The sequence below is a fragment of the Xenopus laevis genome, chromosome 9_10L (genome assembly GCF_017654675.1).
Source record: "Xenopus laevis strain J_2021 chromosome 9_10L, Xenopus_laevis_v10.1, whole genome shotgun sequence".
Lineage (NCBI taxonomy): Eukaryota > Metazoa > Chordata > Amphibia > Anura > Pipidae > Xenopus > Xenopus laevis.
This window is the reverse complement of record NC_054387.1, coordinates 89,874,719-89,893,575: the sequence shown is the minus strand read 5'-3', so window position 1 is coordinate 89,893,575 and position 18,857 is coordinate 89,874,719. Positions and strand designations below refer to the sequence as shown.

At 39.6% G+C, this 18,857-nt stretch overlaps 1 protein-coding gene across 4 annotated transcripts in view; it reads left to right on the top strand.

Moving 5' to 3' along the window:
- The window catches only part of LOC108701456 (uncharacterized protein KIAA2012), a 60,169-nt gene that overhangs the window by 25,552 nt on the left and 15,760 nt on the right, over positions 1-18,857 (top strand). For 2 of the 4 annotated variants that reach the window (XM_018236170.2, XM_018236171.2), the window contains exons 12-15: positions 1,581-1,652; positions 13,078-13,166; positions 13,857-13,904; positions 18,727-18,807. In XM_018236170.2, coding sequence (XP_018091659.1) covers positions 1,581-1,652; positions 13,078-13,166; positions 13,857-13,904; positions 18,727-18,807 — 290 coding nt within the window. The remainder of the gene's footprint in view (positions 1-1,580; positions 1,653-13,077; positions 13,167-13,856; positions 13,905-18,726; positions 18,808-18,857) is intronic. The other 2 variants (XM_018236172.2, XM_041576371.1) reach the window with 1 other exon arrangement.

Sequence of the window (18,857 nt, the reverse complement as noted above, 5' to 3'; positions counted from 1 at the left end):
TAAGTGCAGTATATAAAATATGGCATTTCTAGCCACATTTGTTTTTGGGGTTAGTTAGCATACTCCTCTAGTATATTATAACACACATGGATTTATCATTATATGTATTTTTCTAAAAAAAAAATGTTTATATTACAAACTCAGAGACATATCTTTTTAAAAAACAAGGAAGGCATTTAAAGGGATACAAAAAAGTAGGTCTCACTTAAAAAGTTTGGTACACATGAAGAATTCTGTTCCCTACCTCCCCCCCATGCAGCGGGATCTTTTTCCTCTATACGTCTAGTTACGTCACCATCATCAAACAAGTATATACTAGAACTCCGTATAGATGGTGAGCTCTAATATAATCAGGTTCCTCTTCACCTCCTGTATCAGTAATTTAATGCATGTATTTTGTATTTTCGATAAACATTCACCCTTCTATTCTACTGTCCAGTGGAACCTGTTGGTGCTATATAAATGCTAGTTCAGGTATGTGGGCTCTGTTCTACATATTGGGCCAGATTCAATTCAGTAAGAAAAAGTTATCTCATGGTTTATTACGTGAAAAGTCATGGACGAGATTCAATTCGAGGAGAAAAAACTTTTCTCCAAATTCAGTTCTGTTTTTTTCCCATATACTTCAATAGAGTTTTCATGTGATAAACCGTGAGATATGGTTTTCTGAATTCAATCTCAAATTGAATTGCATTCATGACTTTTCACATGATAAACCTTCTTCTCACTGAGTTGCATCTGGCCCATTATATCAATCTATTGTGTAGATTCTTGGACAAGTATTGAGAGGTAGCACTAGCACAATTACAAACTTGAAATGTTCAGTCTTGAGTCGGAACCAGGAGTATTACTTTAAAGCAGCACAAAAAAATTATACTTAGGTTAACCCAGTGCTATTGTTAAGTCTAGCAAAATGACTGCAAAGAGATGCTAGCAGTAACTGTTAAAATTAGATCCTATTTTCTAAACTCTCTAAAAAAATGGGTGTTGTATTTTAAGGGAACAGCAAAGATTACTATTAAACCCATCTGTCCTAGTTCTAATGGATAAGGTAGTGTCGCACAGAGCTGATTCTTGTCCCCTGGGAGAAGGGTTTATACGTGTGTGAAAAAACTTTTCTCGCTTACATACTGGAGAAGTATAATACAAAGAGAAGTTGGCTATACTGGGAGGGAAAAGCAAGTGGGACTAAAGTACAGTATTCCACTTTGCTCTAACAGTGTCTCTACAGAATCAGAATGAAAGGAATACGGCAGAAAGTTTTTAAGGATTCCATGTTCTGTTAGTACAGTATTGTTTAACAGTAAGAATAATTAAACTAGTTTTTAAAATTCAATGCTTGTCATAAAAAAATTGGCAGAAAATGTTTTATGAGAAACCCATTTATTGTTTTTATACAAAAGTATGGCTCTTATTAACACGTAAGGTTGGCATGTAAAAAGTTTCATTTGAATCTGAAATGCAAGGATATTCTTTATCTTTTAAATGCACGAGACTCTTTCTTATCGGTGTTAAGTGATTGCTGTCACTGACATATTGGGTTAATTAATACCATCAACATGACTTATCTGATTTGGTTTTAGACAGTCTTTCACTGGAATCCAAGGGTCAGGAAGAACAATGGCCTTCTAATCAGCAGGACATGGAGCAAGGTAAGAGGCATTGCTGAAGGAAAGATAATTGTACCTACGCCTACAAAAGGAAGAAGTCAACCCCTTGGCTTATATCCAGGCAAATATACACAGGCTTGCTACTGTACTGAAAAGGTATACCACTAATTAAAATATGAACAATTTCACATTAAAAATGTACAGAACAGTAAGGGCAATGATGCCCAGGGTGATTTAGGGTGTATAGTCACCCTGGTGTTTTGCAACTTGAAATTACCGCTACAAAAATTTGAATGGAAAGCACATGATAGAGCCCAGTGCACTAGTTCTACTGAGAGCGATTTTAAGAAATAATCATCATTCATTAAAGTGCGTCAAGCAGGTCTGGACTGAGAATAAAAATAGGCCCTGGCATTTCAGGTACACAGAGGCCCAAACAGCCCCCCACCAGCCCACTAAATACTGACTTTCTATGGTACCTTATAGCAGGTTGCCAGTCTGGGCCTGGCGCCAAGCACTTTCAGGTAATTCCCTTTCATGTGAATAGAGGAGAAATTTCAAGCATTTTGTCTCATATATTAGCTGCCCTGGGAACAAGTTGCTGGCTTTTATTGGTCCATGTATGTCCACCTTTATGTATGGCCAATCTTTCTAGATGTTGGGTTCATCTCTTTGACTTGATTGATTGGACATACTTTCTCTACTGCTAAACCTGATACATACATACAGTTTATATACAGTATAAATATAAATAAATATATATATCCCCGCCCCCTAAATATATTATAAATTACCAAGGGGTTCCATGACCATATAAAAGACAAGGCTGAAGGCATACGATCAGCCTGTATGCACTCACACAAAACACAGCTGAAGCTTAGGTCAGCCCAAATAAGGGAAAGGAGGTATCTCCAGGCTGACCTCAGCTTCAGCTTCACTGTGTGTATGTGAGCACACACAGACTGATCAGATTCAATTCAATGGAGCAGGAGGGGCACTGAGCAGATATCCTTCTCTCAGCCTGCAAAAATACACAGACTGACAACAGCCAGAGCCTTCATCCTGTGGGAGCTTTCCATACATGATTTAAAAAGTAATAGATGGAAGAAATACAGGCCAATATACTACTAAATCTAAATGTCAGCGATATACTGATAACTTTAGCCAAATTAGTAACTAAATGCAAAAACTGTATGATCTCGGCATGCTAGGAAGCTAGCATGGATCATTTCTATTTAACTGAAAGATTAAGGAGATGATACATTTGCGAGATTAGACCAAGTCAAACTTTAAAATAAGTGTTTATATTTTGTAATTGCCATTTAATGAAAATCTGTTAAGTACTGTGCATAGTGAAAATATGATCCCCTTGGTGGCAGAGGTCACCTAATTGAGTGAACAACCCCCTCGATATACACACAAGGCTTAAAAAGCTGGTTGATTTTTCAAGGCTCTCTGAGGCTGCAGTATTTTGAGATTCCTCTGGATGTCTGGAAACAATAAGGCAGATGGTGGTCGCCCTGACATCGCAGATCAGTGTTTAGCCTTGGGATTTTCCTACGGATTTTTTTTACCTCATGTTGCAGTGATTATACATCTTTCTTTAACACAAACTAATTGGTCATCATGCATTTGTTTAACTTAAACTGTCTTCATTTAAGTAAGCACTCTTTAGCTGATATGTCCTTTTGGTCCGTCACTTGGGTTCAGAGGTGAATTTTCCACATTCTTTCTTTCTTTTCAATTATGTTTATTGGCATTTTTAATAAACAAGAAGAGTAACAGCAGGACATTTTGCTCATCAAGACATTTGTAGATACATTCTTTTATAACGTAGGAGGCCTAGAACTGGATGCATAAGGTGCCTCAGCTGGCACCAGGACCAATAACCATCAATCCATCCTCTCACATTTCTAATATTATATTTCTAATATTCTCTTGCAAAACACCTCCATACCGAGTTTCTCATCTTCCACAGTTTTTCCAGCCTCCATTTTTTTCCTCAGTATGACTGGCCTTACTTGAATTCGGTGGCATAACTAGATATTACTGGGCCTCACAACAAATTATTTTTCATGCCCCCAATATGTCGAGAAATTTACCTGTTTTACCAATATTTATTGAAATTGAATATGAAATAGGGCTTATTCCAGCGAGCACCACGGAGCGCTCCTCTTCCAGCCTCTTCTTTCTTCAGATTTCCCAGGGCAGACGCATGCGCAGTAGAATTAAAAAGCCGACTTTTTATTTAAAGTTCGGCTTTTCACTGTAATGCGCACGCACAGCCACGCAAAGAAGGAAGAAGCCGGAAGAGGAGTGATCCGTGGTGTTCACTGGTATAACCCCGGGCCGGTGCAGTTTTCTGCTGATAGGTGCACTGGCCCGGGGTTTCAGGTAAGTAAATACAATCACTCGGGGGTGCCCCCCCCAAGTGCAAGATGACTTTCCTTCTCCTTTAATGGGGCCCCTATATCTCCTGGGCACCCCTGCAGCCACAGGGTCTGCTTCCTCTGTAGCTATGCCCCTGTTTTAATCTGTACATATATATATATTTTTCTTTTTTTACTTGTGGCTTCCTTGTTTGGTAGGTTTTTCAGTTCAGTTACTGTGGATACCCAGTTTGAATGGAGTTATGTTTAATTTGTTTCTTCCTATGAGGGTTAGTTCACACGAGGATATTCGGGCGATGCGTTTTCCATAGTCGCCCATAGTCGCAACTTCGGGCAACTATGGAAACCGCATCGCCGTGTGTTTATCAGCTCAGGCTATGGGAAAACACGCTGAGGCAGTTTGGGGAGATTGTCGCTCAGAAGACGAGGCGATTAGTAGGTGACAACATCTCCCCGAATCTCCTCGTGTGAACTAACCCTAACTCTCCCATGTACACTAAAGGCAGCCATACACAAACTGTCCCCATATGATATCCACAGATTCAGTGTCTGCATAAACTGTCCAGTGATGGTCCAGACTGATATTTGTTGTTCAAAAGACATCATCTTTCCCAGTATTTAAAGGCACTGGCGGCCCTAAAAAGCTGTGGGTAAATTAAATGTTCTGTTACTTCTCTACTGCAGAGTCTTGTAGCCCACAAATCTGCCAACTGTCCCTGGTTTCCAAGAACAGTCCCTGCTTTTGACTCTGTTCCTGGAAATATTTGTGTCTGGTTTTGAATATTGTTAACATGGCTTTTGTGTTGTTTGGCCTTTAGTAAGGAAAATGAAACTAGATTTAGGGAAAAACTGGTAAAAGATCAAGTTATACTGAAATGTTCTAAAGTGAACGTATCATCTTATTTATATGATTTATAATAGATGTTGTGATAATGTATTGAAGAACTAACATTTTCACATTTCACGTTATGTGCAGAGTGCTTAATTCTGCAGCTTTGCATGTACTGCTTGTACTCCTGTACTGTGGGCTTTTGATCTATACTCAGGAATCTCCATAAATCTATATATATTTGGTGTTGGCATGCTCAGAAGTGGAGGCTTCTGAAATCAGAAAAAATAATATTTTACATTATTAAAAAAAAATATACAATATAAAATATTTTAAAATATATCATTCAATTTATGTATTGTGGTTGTATACCTTGTAACTGAAGTAGAATTATATACAAAGTCATGCTATTTAGAAAGCTGATGCGGTTCTAAAAGAAAAAAAACAGTATATATTTTTCCTAAGTAAACTAAACGTTTCCCCAGGAATTTAAAACAGCACAAAATGTCAACAAATTGCTTGTCCGCTGGCACACGTGTATGTGGAAAATGATTCGCCAGTGAATCTGGCCACACACTGTCAGCTAAATAAATAAAGTCTTGAGGAACAATCACTCTTTGTCTCTATCATGATCACCCAAAGAAAGAAAAACAGGTTGTGATCCCATTAGGTAGCCAAGTACAGGATAGCTCAGCGCTTCTTCAGTGGCCAATTTAAGGGAACACTTCAGTTGGATTAATACAGGCATGTCCAAAGCCAGGCCCGGGGGCCAATTGCGGCCCGTTTTCAAATTTACAGTGGCCCTCAGCCTCCATCATGAAATGAATAATAATGTGGCCCCCCCCAGCACAGTGCGATCAGGAATCGCGTAGCCGTAGCAGTAATATTTGGGCACATTAGTGAAATGATCTGCCACTTGGTCTATACTGCTGCATGTGTGCTGAAAGTGTTAGTAATAGATACGTACTGGCACATAGTGATGCCATACTTCTTTAGGGCGAAGGTGTTCTGCTATTTGAATCTGTTAAAATAAGAAACAAAATCACACACTGGGGCTCATTTATCAACACTGGGCAAATCTGCCCATCTGCACCAGCATATTCTGCAATACTTTACAGAGATTATACATGAAACACATCAGCACATTATATATGGATATATATGTAAGTATGTATGTACTGTATATACATACACACTGTGGCCAATTCTATCAGGAGCCAATAAACCTTCTTGTATGTTTTTGGAGTACAGAAAGAGGAAAAATACTAGGAGAAAATACAAACTCTTTAGTGCTCTTGCAGGAAGCAAACCTAGGACTCCAGCGTTGAAAGGCAGCAATAAAAAAACACGACACCGTCGCACCTATCCAAAACTAACTTCAGATTACTTAGTTATCCGAAGCTACAGAAGACTTATTGTTTCTGCAATCTGCATATTCATCATTAGTAAAAAATGTACTCTTTAATGCAAGACTGATGTCCCTGCTAGACATAGCACCAAGCTTGTACTGACTGCCCTGGAACGGCCCAATTGTACATTTGTTGCACTTTTCTTAGATCATTATCATGGAAATAGACTGCAGTTCCCTGTTATTTACTTTTAAAAATGGACCAGATGACTGATTTTATTACCATGTGTGACTGTATGCTTTTACCTGTTATTCACACATTTAGAAAGAACAGGATCCTCTCATACTTATTTGCACATGGTTATTTAACTCTTTTATTACGTGCCACAATTTTGTAACCAACATGTAGATCAGTGTCTTAAGGGGTATCCCCATTTTCATTCCTAATCTAATTTAAAGTGACTTGGAGCAAAGGAGTCACAACAAATTACTTCTGAGGCTCACACATGTATTGACATGCATTAACCAGAGTGTCACACAGCACCAGATGCCTTCTAAGTGGCTAGTTTCCAGGTCATTGGGCAACAAAATACTTGTAGCGGCCCCCTGTTTATTTCATTGGCAATCGCCTTGACTCCTGGGTGTCAGAACTGCAGCAGTCAGCATTTCCAAGCAACTATAACCTGACCCATGTTAGCAACCATTAGTCCAAGCGATTGCCATTGAAATAAATGCAGAGAATTTGCAACTGATTTGTTGACCACCCACCTAGCTAGAAATTGTACAGGTGCCAAAACACATGGGGGCAAATTTTCTAAAGGGCGAAGTGACTAACGCTGGTGAAAATTCGCCAGCGTGACGTCATTTCGGTACTTCGCCGATTTACTAATGGACACAGGTGCAACTTCGCTAGCGAAAGAGAATGACGCTGGCACCCATTCGCACTCAATCACCAGACGAAGTTGTGCTCTGGCAAAGGGACGTAACTGCGCAAATTCACTAAGATGCGGATTTTACTGAACTACAGGTAACGTTCAGTAAAAGCCGCATCTTAGTGAATTTGTCTCAAAAAATGCTGGCCTCTTTTCTTTTTTTCAGGGTGATAGGCTGCAAAAGAGCTTAATTTTTTTGGGGGTAACCGGCTTCCCCCCTACATTTCCTAACATATGGCACATAAACTATACAGTGGGCTCATGTGTAGGGCATTATAACAACTCTATTTTCTTTTATTAAGCTTCCCTGAGCTTGTGTAATATAATGTATTTGCTGCAACATATACGTCCATTCAAATTTAACTTCCCGCCTTATGCAAATTAGCCAATGCTAGCGCAACTTGGCTCTGCTTGCTGAATTAACACTAACGCAACTTCGCCATGTTAGTGAATAAGCGTTGTCTGAGCGAATTTGCACCTGGCGAAGTGTTGCGCTACCTGCGAAGCCGTCGATGGTGAATTTTCAGCGCTAGTAAATTTGCCCATGGTATCAATCCATGTGTCATTTCCTTATGGGCATTTTATGGGCATTATTGCTGATATCACCCTGGATAGGGGTTCTTTGGAAGGGAACATAGAAGAGTATTTTACTCTCATATGTAATATTGCCCAGGAGCAATAACCCATAGCAACCAATCAGATGTTTGCTTTTACAGGTGACCAGTAAATACTACGGTACTTGCTGATTGTTTTATGCCTGCTTATCAGTTATTTGTTCATGTTAGAGGAGTTATTGCTGACTGAAAGGTCCACTCACACCCAGCAAAGACAAGCTTAGCTCTTTCACTGACCCCTTATTAGAGTGTTGTTTATTCATTTCTTTACCATTTGGAGAAACATTTAGCTAAAACCAGAAACACACTTCCAAGCATATTAATGTATTCTTTCCATGCCCTTGCCATTTCTATAAATGTGACCCAGACATATGGACACATGCCTTTGCACAGTCACTTCAGAATGAATTTTCTAGGTGTATTTCACCTGCTTCTCCTTCATGATCCCAATAGCCTGACTTCAACTCTTTTCCCATAAACTTGCCCCCCCCAAACAGGCATATGGCATATGTGCCAACTTGATCAGACACCCAGCAACAACCAGTTAGACCCCATTTGTTCTAGATTGTACAGGCTACACTGTTTACCACACCATTGGTTCTGTCTATCTCTCTCTGGTATCTGATAATATTGAGCTTAGTTCAACATAACCACTCTTTAGTCTCTGGATTCTGCATAAAAGGGGTTAACTTAGACAGCTGTCAGGCAGACCAGCAGACCATGCACTGCTTTGATGACTAAGAAGATAGCACACTGCCTTCTGCATAGGAGTTTGGAGAATATAGGCAAAGTGATCGCTCAACCTTATCCTCCAGGCCCCTGCATGGAATGATAACTATGTTTGGGCTGTGCAACAGATCTTTAAAAGTTTTGCTTGCCTGCCAGAATGCTGTAAGTGAACCCCTTTTAAGGAATTTATCAGATACATTATAACTATAGCCCCACAGGCACAGGTGAAAAATTTGCTCTTGGGCCCCCAACACCCACCTCCAGCATTTGCAACTGTCATGCTCCTTACCTAAAATGCTGTTTAGATTGCATAGTGTGGTATCCCTGGTGGCCCAGGTGTAGTCACACCCACCATAAAGCCAGGGTGTAAATGTGTGATTAGTGGGCTGCAAAGTAGGTGAGGTGTGTTGGAGAGTGGGCAAGGTTTGTACAGTTCATACAGATCAGGTCTTTTTTTTTTCATTAGGACCCCATTCTACTAGACCCCATTCTACTAGCCACCCAGGTGACTAATAGGTAAATAATTGGGGCCCCCTCTGACTGAAGTACTACTCAGGTGGTGTGAATGTGACCCAGCTAACTGATCTCACTTCAGTCAATCCATCTGAAAGCAAATCAAAATTAACTTAAAGCCGCAGGCCCATACCTCTAATAGTGGTACTTGTCCTCCCTGCCACCTGACCTGATGCTGCCCTCACCTCAAGCCATGGGTGGTAGAGTAAATAGTGAAACTGTGCTGTCTGCAATAGAAAACGTACAATGTCCAGTTTATAAAATGGAAATTCATCTCTTAAAGTTACCAGGTAAAGTCGCTTCTGGGGCAAGTCAAAAATCCCCATGCTCTCAAGCCAAAGTCTCTTTAAGTCTCTGTGTCAATCTTTTTGCGACATCGCACTCCGGATCCCACAAACAGATCGCCGAAGTCGAGAGTTTCAGTTAAAAGAGTTTTTAACTGAAACTCTCGACTTCGGCGGTCTGTTTGTGGGATCCGGAGTGCACTGTCGCATAAAGATTGACTGTTGTGGATGCCGTGACTTTCTTGGCGACGGACTCTGGGCGGCTGCATCCGGGTCAATACACCTACTTGGTAAGAGATTTATCCTCTGTGAGACGTTGAGCCATATTATTGAAGTGGAGGCTGATTTATCTTTCAAGCGCAGGGTTCGGGCTTATTGCACCCGAGCCAATAGAAGTAATTGGTGAGCCATTAACTAGCCTGTCCTTACCACAGGGTGTAAGTAGATTTTCCATATAGAAAAATATTCCCTGCTTAAAAGCACTTATAGCGTTGATGTTATTGTTTGATTTAAGTCTCTGTGGGTGAGGTATGATACTTCCATCAGTCATTTGATCTCTTCTACTGATGTTAGCTCTTTTCCTTTTCACTGGTACCAATCTGTACTAGTTGGTGCAACACTGTGTCACTCTTTGGTGAAAGCAGAAGGGCTTATTATTAATATACACTATATGATCTTACAGAAATGTTGAAAAGACTGTGATGCACTAGTATCTTTCCCAATGTCTCTATCCATCTCCAATTTGTGCCAGCAAGTATCTCACCAGTAACAGCAAATGTAATCTTTCTTACTGGAAACTCTGATTTACCCCTGCCACAGAGGTTAGCTATCAGAACAATATATTATATTGGTGTGGCTCTAAATGAACCGTCTTGTCAAGGTACCTCAGGGTCTCTTATTTAGGCATTTTACAGAGGATTCTGAAATGTGTGTACTGCTATTTAACCTGAGCCAGCAACATGGGTTGGTCATAACCATCCAAAACAGCTACTTTCCTGTACTTTTAGATGCAATTAGTATGCAAAATAATTCACATATTTCTTTAGTCTTTAACTGGTTGAAGTTGAAATCCCATGAGAGCTCAGCTGCTTCAAGGTCAATGTGGAAGTTATAGTTCCATGAGGGGGAAGGAGGGCACAAGTAAAACATTCCTTGCCATTACTTTACTGTAGAAGGCAATGACAGTTTGGACTGGAGTAGAATGGCAGTTTTCTTCTCTGGATATGTTTAGGGAAAGTTGGCTCCATTTGTCCCTCCCACTTCAAAGACCACAATAGCAGAGCCGCTCTACACTGGATAGTTTTGTGCTATTGGAGCCTGTCTGTCTGTACAGTTTCTTATTGCTTCTGTACAGCTGCCTCTCATCACATCACAGCTCTTCTCCTTAGCAGTCCCATTCCATAGATTTGTCTTCACTGCTGTGTCTGCATACTTTGTAGATTAAAGGGTGGGTCTGGAATTCGTAGCTATCTGTACAAAACATGCTTTCATAAATGACCTCTGTCTCTCTGCGAGAAAGAAGAGTAAACTCAAAAGCAGTCTTTCTAAAAATATACATATATTTTTATCCTATGTCTATAACATGTAAACATTCACAAACAAGAGGAAACAATATCAACAGATCAAGTAATATAAAACATATGGGCTGCTGTTGAGGAGTAAATATAGTACCGTGTCAGATTCTGAAAGAGAAACCACATGAGAGGGAGAAGATAAAGGTTGGGACAATAGAACTAATGTGCCTATGTATATAGTCCAATGAGAAATATTGTGTCTCGATTTAAAATAAACATAATAATAATAACAGAAATGGGGGGTGTAGGGAAAAAGGTAGTTAGAGGACATTGCATTGTTTAAAAGAAGAATTTAGGATCAGAATGACCAGTGACCAGGTTTATGTGTATTTTGAAAACTATGTGGTCAACATAGCGGAGAATTTCTCAAACTCACTAATCACATGAGTTTAATTCAGCTACTTTTTAGCAGTTGGAGGTTTTTCAGTGTATTTGGATAAGTATTTTAACCGTATATTATAGGTGCTGTTACAGTCATTAAATGAACGAGGAGAGCAAATGCTGTAAAAGAAGGATTTAGGCCGGGTCATCTGGGATTTCAAAATGGAAATTCTATGCGTTAGTTGATATGACCTGCCTCCAGTTTTTATGGATGGACACTCCCTAGAGATATGTAGGAGCCAACCTTGATATTGTCAACACCTCCAACGTCTCCTACTGGAAAGTTACTCAATATGGGATTAACTTCAATCAGAGACACATACCTCAAAGACAACGTTCTGTTTAATCTATTTAAAGTATACGGTTTAGTGCAAAATAAACGAATCAGTCAAACCACAAGTATGATAAAGGGCAAGCGCTTAAGGGCGATGATGCACCAGAAGAACGTTACACAGCACTGCATAAATGTTTCCACACTATATAAATAGAGGCCAATAAATACATTAAAAATATTACAGCATGCTTACAGTAAATTGCACAGCAGCCAAGTACATTACACAACTTCCAGGGGCTAAGCACTGTATTGCATGGTCGCCTGTACAAATCACCCTGCTACATTGTACATATGGTAACCATTTGTTAGGCAGGTTTCTGTTGGACAAAAAGGCTGAACTTAAAGGACGTCACATGGGTTTTTTTGTGTCAACACAAATTGCTATACACCATGTGCTATGCATCCCATACTGCACTACACAGACACCCCTTCCCGATATTTTTTATTCATCTAATATTTTAAGTATGGTGCATAGTGCGGGGGCATTTCTGCACTTCTATTGCAGGCGCTGCTAGTTTTCAAGTTGTACCAAGACTTAAATGACACTGCTCTATGGTGTCACAACACCCTCTAGTGTGACTGATTGAGTGGTGCAAATATCTGCCTTCAAATTTCATTTCAGATGAAGAACTGTAGTTGTTTTTATATGGGTAATATTCATAAACATGCTGTATATGAAAACATGATGATAAATAGTCAGCTGATGAGCCTTTACAAGGAATGAAAGTTTGCACACATGCAGTGTCTAAACAGCCAAGATATTAGATGAGCAAAATATATTAAGCTTTGTGAAAAGGGGGACCTTTCTAGAATGTTGTCCCCTTCCTGTGGACAGGTTAAATTCTGGAAGAAGACAAGTGTAGCTCCACCTGTTAAAGTCTCTGATTGGAACTGCTTCACGTCTGCCAACAAGAACATGCTGTCTATTATCAGTATCCAGATTTGTTATACACAGGAGTGGAAGAAATTCACAGTAAAATCAAAATACCTCCAGATTTAGCACTATAAACGACTCCCAAAGTTTCTGCAACCGATTTTTACAGCACTTGCTGTTCTAATGTCACTTTTCCACTGGAAAGAAATACAGTCTGCCAGTAATTTCCAGAAACAAGCAAGTGTGCCAAGGTAAATGCCCACTGCAGCATTAACAAGCTAAGGATTTAATAGACACTCCATTGGCTGAAGCCTTTGCTGCTTCTGCAAACATTTTTAACTGTGGATATAAACTGACTAAATAGACATCTGGCTACTTACCCTGCTTTGCTTTCACATGTAAGCCATTTACTTTCATTTACTTGCCAGCAGTAAAAAAAAAGTATAAAATCAGTTTAAAAAATGTGAAACTGGTTCCTGGTTCAGTGGATTGTCCTCACCTGACAAAGCAAGGATCTGCAATTATCCTTATAGGAATATACTGTCTTCAGGTATAGACAGTTATGATAATTGATGTGAAAACATAGTATTGATCCTAATATATGCATCTAATCTCAGCTATAATATCTTTGTATGCACTACTTAGTCACTGAAATCTTGTTTCAGGAGCTGATGGTCGCAAAACGTTATCTGTGCATATCCCTACGAGCTCTCCAGAGGAAGCAGCACCTGTGCCAATTCACCGAAAGGACAAGGTATTCATCCTCAACATTACAGGCGCCATATGCCCACCCATAACTTAATGTGAAATTGCTCAGAGAGCAGCATGTTTAAAATTATGTGCATTGTTTATTGTTTTTACATTTTTTGTGATTTCAAATGTATTTACACTGCTAACATCATGAATTTGCATTCATATATTTACTGAGGCAAGAAGCATATTCTGACACTTTTCTGCTCACTTTTATCGCTCATTGTGAGAGGGGTGATCTGTCCAACCTGAAACTATGCAACTCACTGGCAATATTATTAGAAATATCTGACTGTGACTGGATAGAGGCAGAAGATGAAGGCACATCATTTTTAAAAACTTTAAACAATAAATAATAACACTAATTGCAAAGTTCCTAGGAATACGGGAATTCTATAACATTCTAAGTTAACTTAAAGGTGAAGCGCCCATTTAAAGTGCTTAGGGAATACAATTTACAATTGCAAATGCAAGTGTCAAAGCACTATTTTGGATGTAAAATTCCGAATTCAGAAAGGTACTTGCACCCCTTTGAAGACTTTTGGGTAACACCAAACATCCTTTCAGGCTGCTCTTATGAATTACATGTCATGGTTTAATGCTCACATGCATTTCACAAATGGCCTTTGAGCCTTTAACTGTTTTCTCATTTCCTAGATGAACTAAATAATCACCAGATTTCTTCTTGTTGCAGAAAAAGCATGGAGCTCCTCCAAGACCTAATCCACCTGAAGATGATGCAGTGAGTTAACCTATGTATACATTGCTTTTAATATGCTGTTTAAAAAAACTGGTCTCTGCAGAAGCAGTGCTGTCACAGGGAACTGCATTGTACATGTTAAAAGATGTGTATTACTTTTATTATCTGCTCAATTGCTACAGAAGGTTTGGTCTAAGGGTAATGGCATATGGGGCATATTCTGATGTTACTCTTCAAATGAAAGGTGGCTTGTCCTCCAAAATGTTAAGTGTTTTTGTGTTACAATCTGAGATCTTGAGCTCATCTCAGGTCTAGCAGAAGGGCCTTATTAGTGACCCTACTAAACATTGTCTTGATTGAACTGTGATAAATGCTGTAGCTCAGTGCTGTCCAACTTATTTTATGATTTGGGCCAATTATTGCTCATACAACATGTTTGAGGCCAGATGATAACATATAATGAATTCCAGTCAGTTGTAGAGCAAATTGGGGGCCATAAAAACCCTTTGCAATTCCATATCCGGCACATGGGCCTCCAGTTGTACAGCAAAAAGTACCACTGGTTTTGTGAATTCTACAACAATCCAGGTTTGTATAAATCTGAAGCTAGACTAAGTGGCCACAACCATCTGTGCCTAATATATCTGGTTGTCTAGTATACATGTGCATGGCACCAAAACTGATTAGTATGTGGCATCTCAGACTGTAATCATATTGGGGGGAAGTATCAGAAGAAAAAAAGAGAACAGTTCTGATGTTGCTAAGTGTCATTCTGAGACCTTATCAAATTGCCAAGAACTTTGCTTAGGCTGGGTACGAAGAAACATACAAATTTGCAAACCATTTAAAACATATATAATGCTCCCTACAACTTAGATGAGTGTGATGAGATGATCAAAATCTATAAATAGTAGAGGTAGTGTATGGTAGGGCAGCACTAAGCACAGACATTGGGATGAGGAATGGGGATGGCAAGAGCAGCACAAATAGTAGTACTGGGAGCAACTGGCAAGAACCTTATAAAGGGCTGCAGAGCTGGACCTGATTGGTGATGTGTGGATTCTGGCAAATGCCAGAGGGCTGCTGTAAGATGCCATAGAATGTCACTATTTAGTGGGCTGGTGGGGGCTGTTTGGGCCTCTGTGTGCTTGGAATGCCAGGGCCACAATGTTTTACTGCACCTGGACAAACTTTCTGCCTTTTATTACATATAGGCAATCCCTTTCAGACCGATTTACTGTGCTAAATTGACACCTATAATAATAAATCAGATCTTAAGGTATTAACTTGTAGCATGCTATTCAAAGCTAATTCTTGATTTGCTGTAGGTGACTAGACCTGTAGCAAACTGTGCATCATTTATATAATAACTCCATTAGACTGCTAAGTCTGTTATATTTTCAATGACACGAAAATCGTTGGTGTTGAAATAGTAAATAACATGCTATTTCTGGTAACCTTAAGGCTAATGCCACATGGTCCTGAAAATCAGCCTGCTCAAATACGCTGGCCAAGAATCATCCCCTCTGCTGGTATTAGCCTCCTGTCCTGCCTGCACCTAAAACAATTGTGTCGGCCTAGGTGCATACATTGCAGATTTCAGCAAAAAAACGCAAGAGTTTGCATTCTCACACCAAAATCTGGCGCATGTGCCTGCACCCTGGCTGAGACAGTGGATCTGTGTGCAGGCAGGACAGGAGGCAAATACTAGTGTAGGGACAGATTCTCGGCCTGTGTATTTTAGCAGGCCAATTTCAGCTCAGTGTGGCATTAGCCCAAGTTGCATTTTAGGTTTTCTAAACTGAAATTTGTGCAGAGGACCCAATTGCACTCTCTGTGCTCTCTAACCTCAACCCTCTCAGAGTAAAAGAGCATAGAGTGTGGCATTGAAACTTTTGTCTCAGGTAGCAGCAGCAGCCCTGGAAACATCACAAGTAAAATTGTTGCTTAACACTCATTCTAGCCATAGCTTGCTCACAAATCTGGTTTTGTAACTAGAAGAAGGCAGTCAAACTGGATACCCACAGACTGGTACCCTTACCAGACACTCTCTGGATATGCAGCTTCTATTTTTCTTATAGATTTGTTTTGATTTTATTTTTTATTTCATTCAATAAGAGATAGATAAATAAAAGATTAAATTGGGTAACCTGAAGGTCAGATTTCCCTAATCAATTAGGCAAATTAGAACAAAAATAATATTTTCATATGGGTGTTATATTTTATCTGAAGGTGATCGACTCTACGCTACTTCTATAGAGTAATTATGAACATTATAGTTTTCATTCCCAGTACTGCTTCAGTGTTCATTTACAAATAAAGGAATATTTAAAAACAAGATAATGTAATGGAAGGAATAGTTTTAACAGTGAAAACTTCTATTTTGCTGATATATGGTACGGAGCTTTTCCATTGTTTAGGTGATTTAGGGTCAGGGCACACAGGCAGATTCGCCCGGTGACAAATCTCCTCTTTTCAGGATGACTAATCTCCCTCAAACTGCCTCCCCTGTCTTCCCTCTGGCTAAAATATAAGGGTCGGGGCACACAGGCAGATTCGGGGAGATTAGTCGCCCGGCAACAAATCTCTTCTTCAGGGGGACTAATCTTCCTCAAACTGCCTCCCCTGCCTTCCCGCTGGCTAAAATGTAAATCACCGGCGGGGTGGCACTCGGATCGATTCATTTTCCGAAGTTGCCCGAAGTTGCCTCAGGCGACTAATCTCCCCGAATCTGCTTGTGTGCCCTGACCCTAAATCGCCAGCAGGATGACACTCAGAGTGATTCATTTTCCAAATTCGCCAGAAGTTGCCTCACAAATTGATCCGAGTGCCTTCCCGTCAGCGAATTTAGATTTTCGCTGATGGGAAGGAAGGGGAGGCAGTTTGGGGAGATTAGTCGCCCCAAAGAAGAGGAGATTAGTCCCCGGGAGACTGCCTGTGTGCCCTTACAGGCAGTACAGGCTGAACAAATATTTGGTTTTATACAGTGATTATTCATATTTCTCATCATACATTTTTTATTTATTAATACATTCATTTTATTGAGATTTCCACGGTCTGCATTCAGTTGCATACCAAAAACAAACAAAAAAAGATTAACTACAATAGACCATTATACATGCCTTTGTGCATAGCAGGGTTATTCATTTGGAAACTTTCTAATACTCTTCTTTTCTGTCTTCTGAAGTTTCATTTAATATACGTCCCTGTTTTATTCTTATGCTCCCACTTGGCACTTTGACCACTGCGGTGGAATAAGTACAGTGAAGCATGGGATGAAAGAGCATATCCAAGAACCAAGGCAGACACCTCTGAGCTGTGAGATCTCCTCTCATCTCCTGTATGATCTGGCACCCTGCTGGGAGACCATGCACTATTTATGAACACTCTCTCTGAATATTTACTACCTTGCACAGGATTTCAGCCTTGAAGTTCTCAGGTTTCATGTTATTTGCTTTAGTTCAGAAAAAGATACTCAGTACTCCATGCTCAAAGAAGGATTAACTTCTCAGGTGCATTGTCACAATACCCTGCTTTGTACGACATTATCACACACATAGACCCTGGGTTTTAAGTATTCATCCCTTTTGAAGCAGATTTCTTTCAAAAATAGGTCGAGACCTTTACCCCTGCCTGGTAAAAATCTCTACTAACCGAGTTAGATTGTTTTGTGTTTTTCGATATTCATTATAATGCCATGTCTAGACAACTTCCGGATTGTATTTCTATATAAGAACCTTTTTAGGGAGGCTAATTAATACATCCACTGCCTCTAGTAAAGTAATTTCTTGAGGTTCCCAGAGTCTCCAGTCACTTCTTGCTGCTCTGTTGATTTCATCCTGCATTTGTAGTTAATGTGCACTAAAATAGTGGTAGATAACCAGTCAGTAGTGGTAGATAACTGTCATTAATTCTCAAGCCGTTTACCCCACAAGTGACTGGGGTAATTTGTAAAGTCCTTGGTCATGGCAGTGAAACTGATAACTTTGTAGTTGTAGTTATCCCATTTGTTGAAAAGGAGATAATACTAGTAGAGTTATTTTTAGCATGTGGGAAAAGGTTTTGAGGAAAATAAAGGCTAGCGGCAGTAAAAGGACCAGACTGAGAAGAGTCTGGCAAATGCACTGGAGGCAGATAGGACAGTAATGTAAACAATGAAAGCAGTTAATGGACCAGGCTGGGGGTATACCAGGCAGGCCAAGGACAAATGAGCACATTTGCAACATAAATATAAAAAGTTCTGCTGCTGCTGCAACTCACAATATCTGGCAATTATGCCTTTAGTGTGTCTTCTCTGTGAGTATCGGAGATAAGACTTTTGTTTTTTAATTGCTTATGGACAGTGTTCTGCTCAGACAGACATGTCAGAACTGTTCGCAGCCCACAACATCCTATTTGTACCTAATAGTCTTCATTTACCTTCCAAAACCAAATACTGCTCTCCATTTCTCCCCTCAGTCAAGGAAAAGATATTTGAATGGCTGATCATTGAGTCATTTTTTCACTTTGACTTGGAAAAGTTGTTCTGTCAGACCAAATGGATATACTTTGGGGTGATAGCACTGAAGCATTTCAAGAATAAAGATGCAGCATATTATTATTTCTGATACAGTACAAAATGATTGCCAGAATACACGTGAAGGCATGTTATTACAAGATATATGTACTGTATTTTCCTAATTATTATAGATCAACCAAATTCTTATTTTAACAAAATGCCAGTTTTTGCATAAACTATTGTAAAAAAAGGACTTATTACCAATGATTTCTTGAATTGTCCATTCAATGTCTCATGTAGGAGCAAACAATTTCATTATTTCTATTACCATTTCAATTGCAATAAAGCAATTTTTTTCTTATTAAGAAAACATCCAAACAATTGACTCAAGGAGAAAGAAGCAAGAACAGAAGGGTGAAAGAAGTAGATTCAGCAGTACATGAACAGGTATGTAAAGCTAATGTGACATTGTGCTATACACAGAGGCATTAGCCACA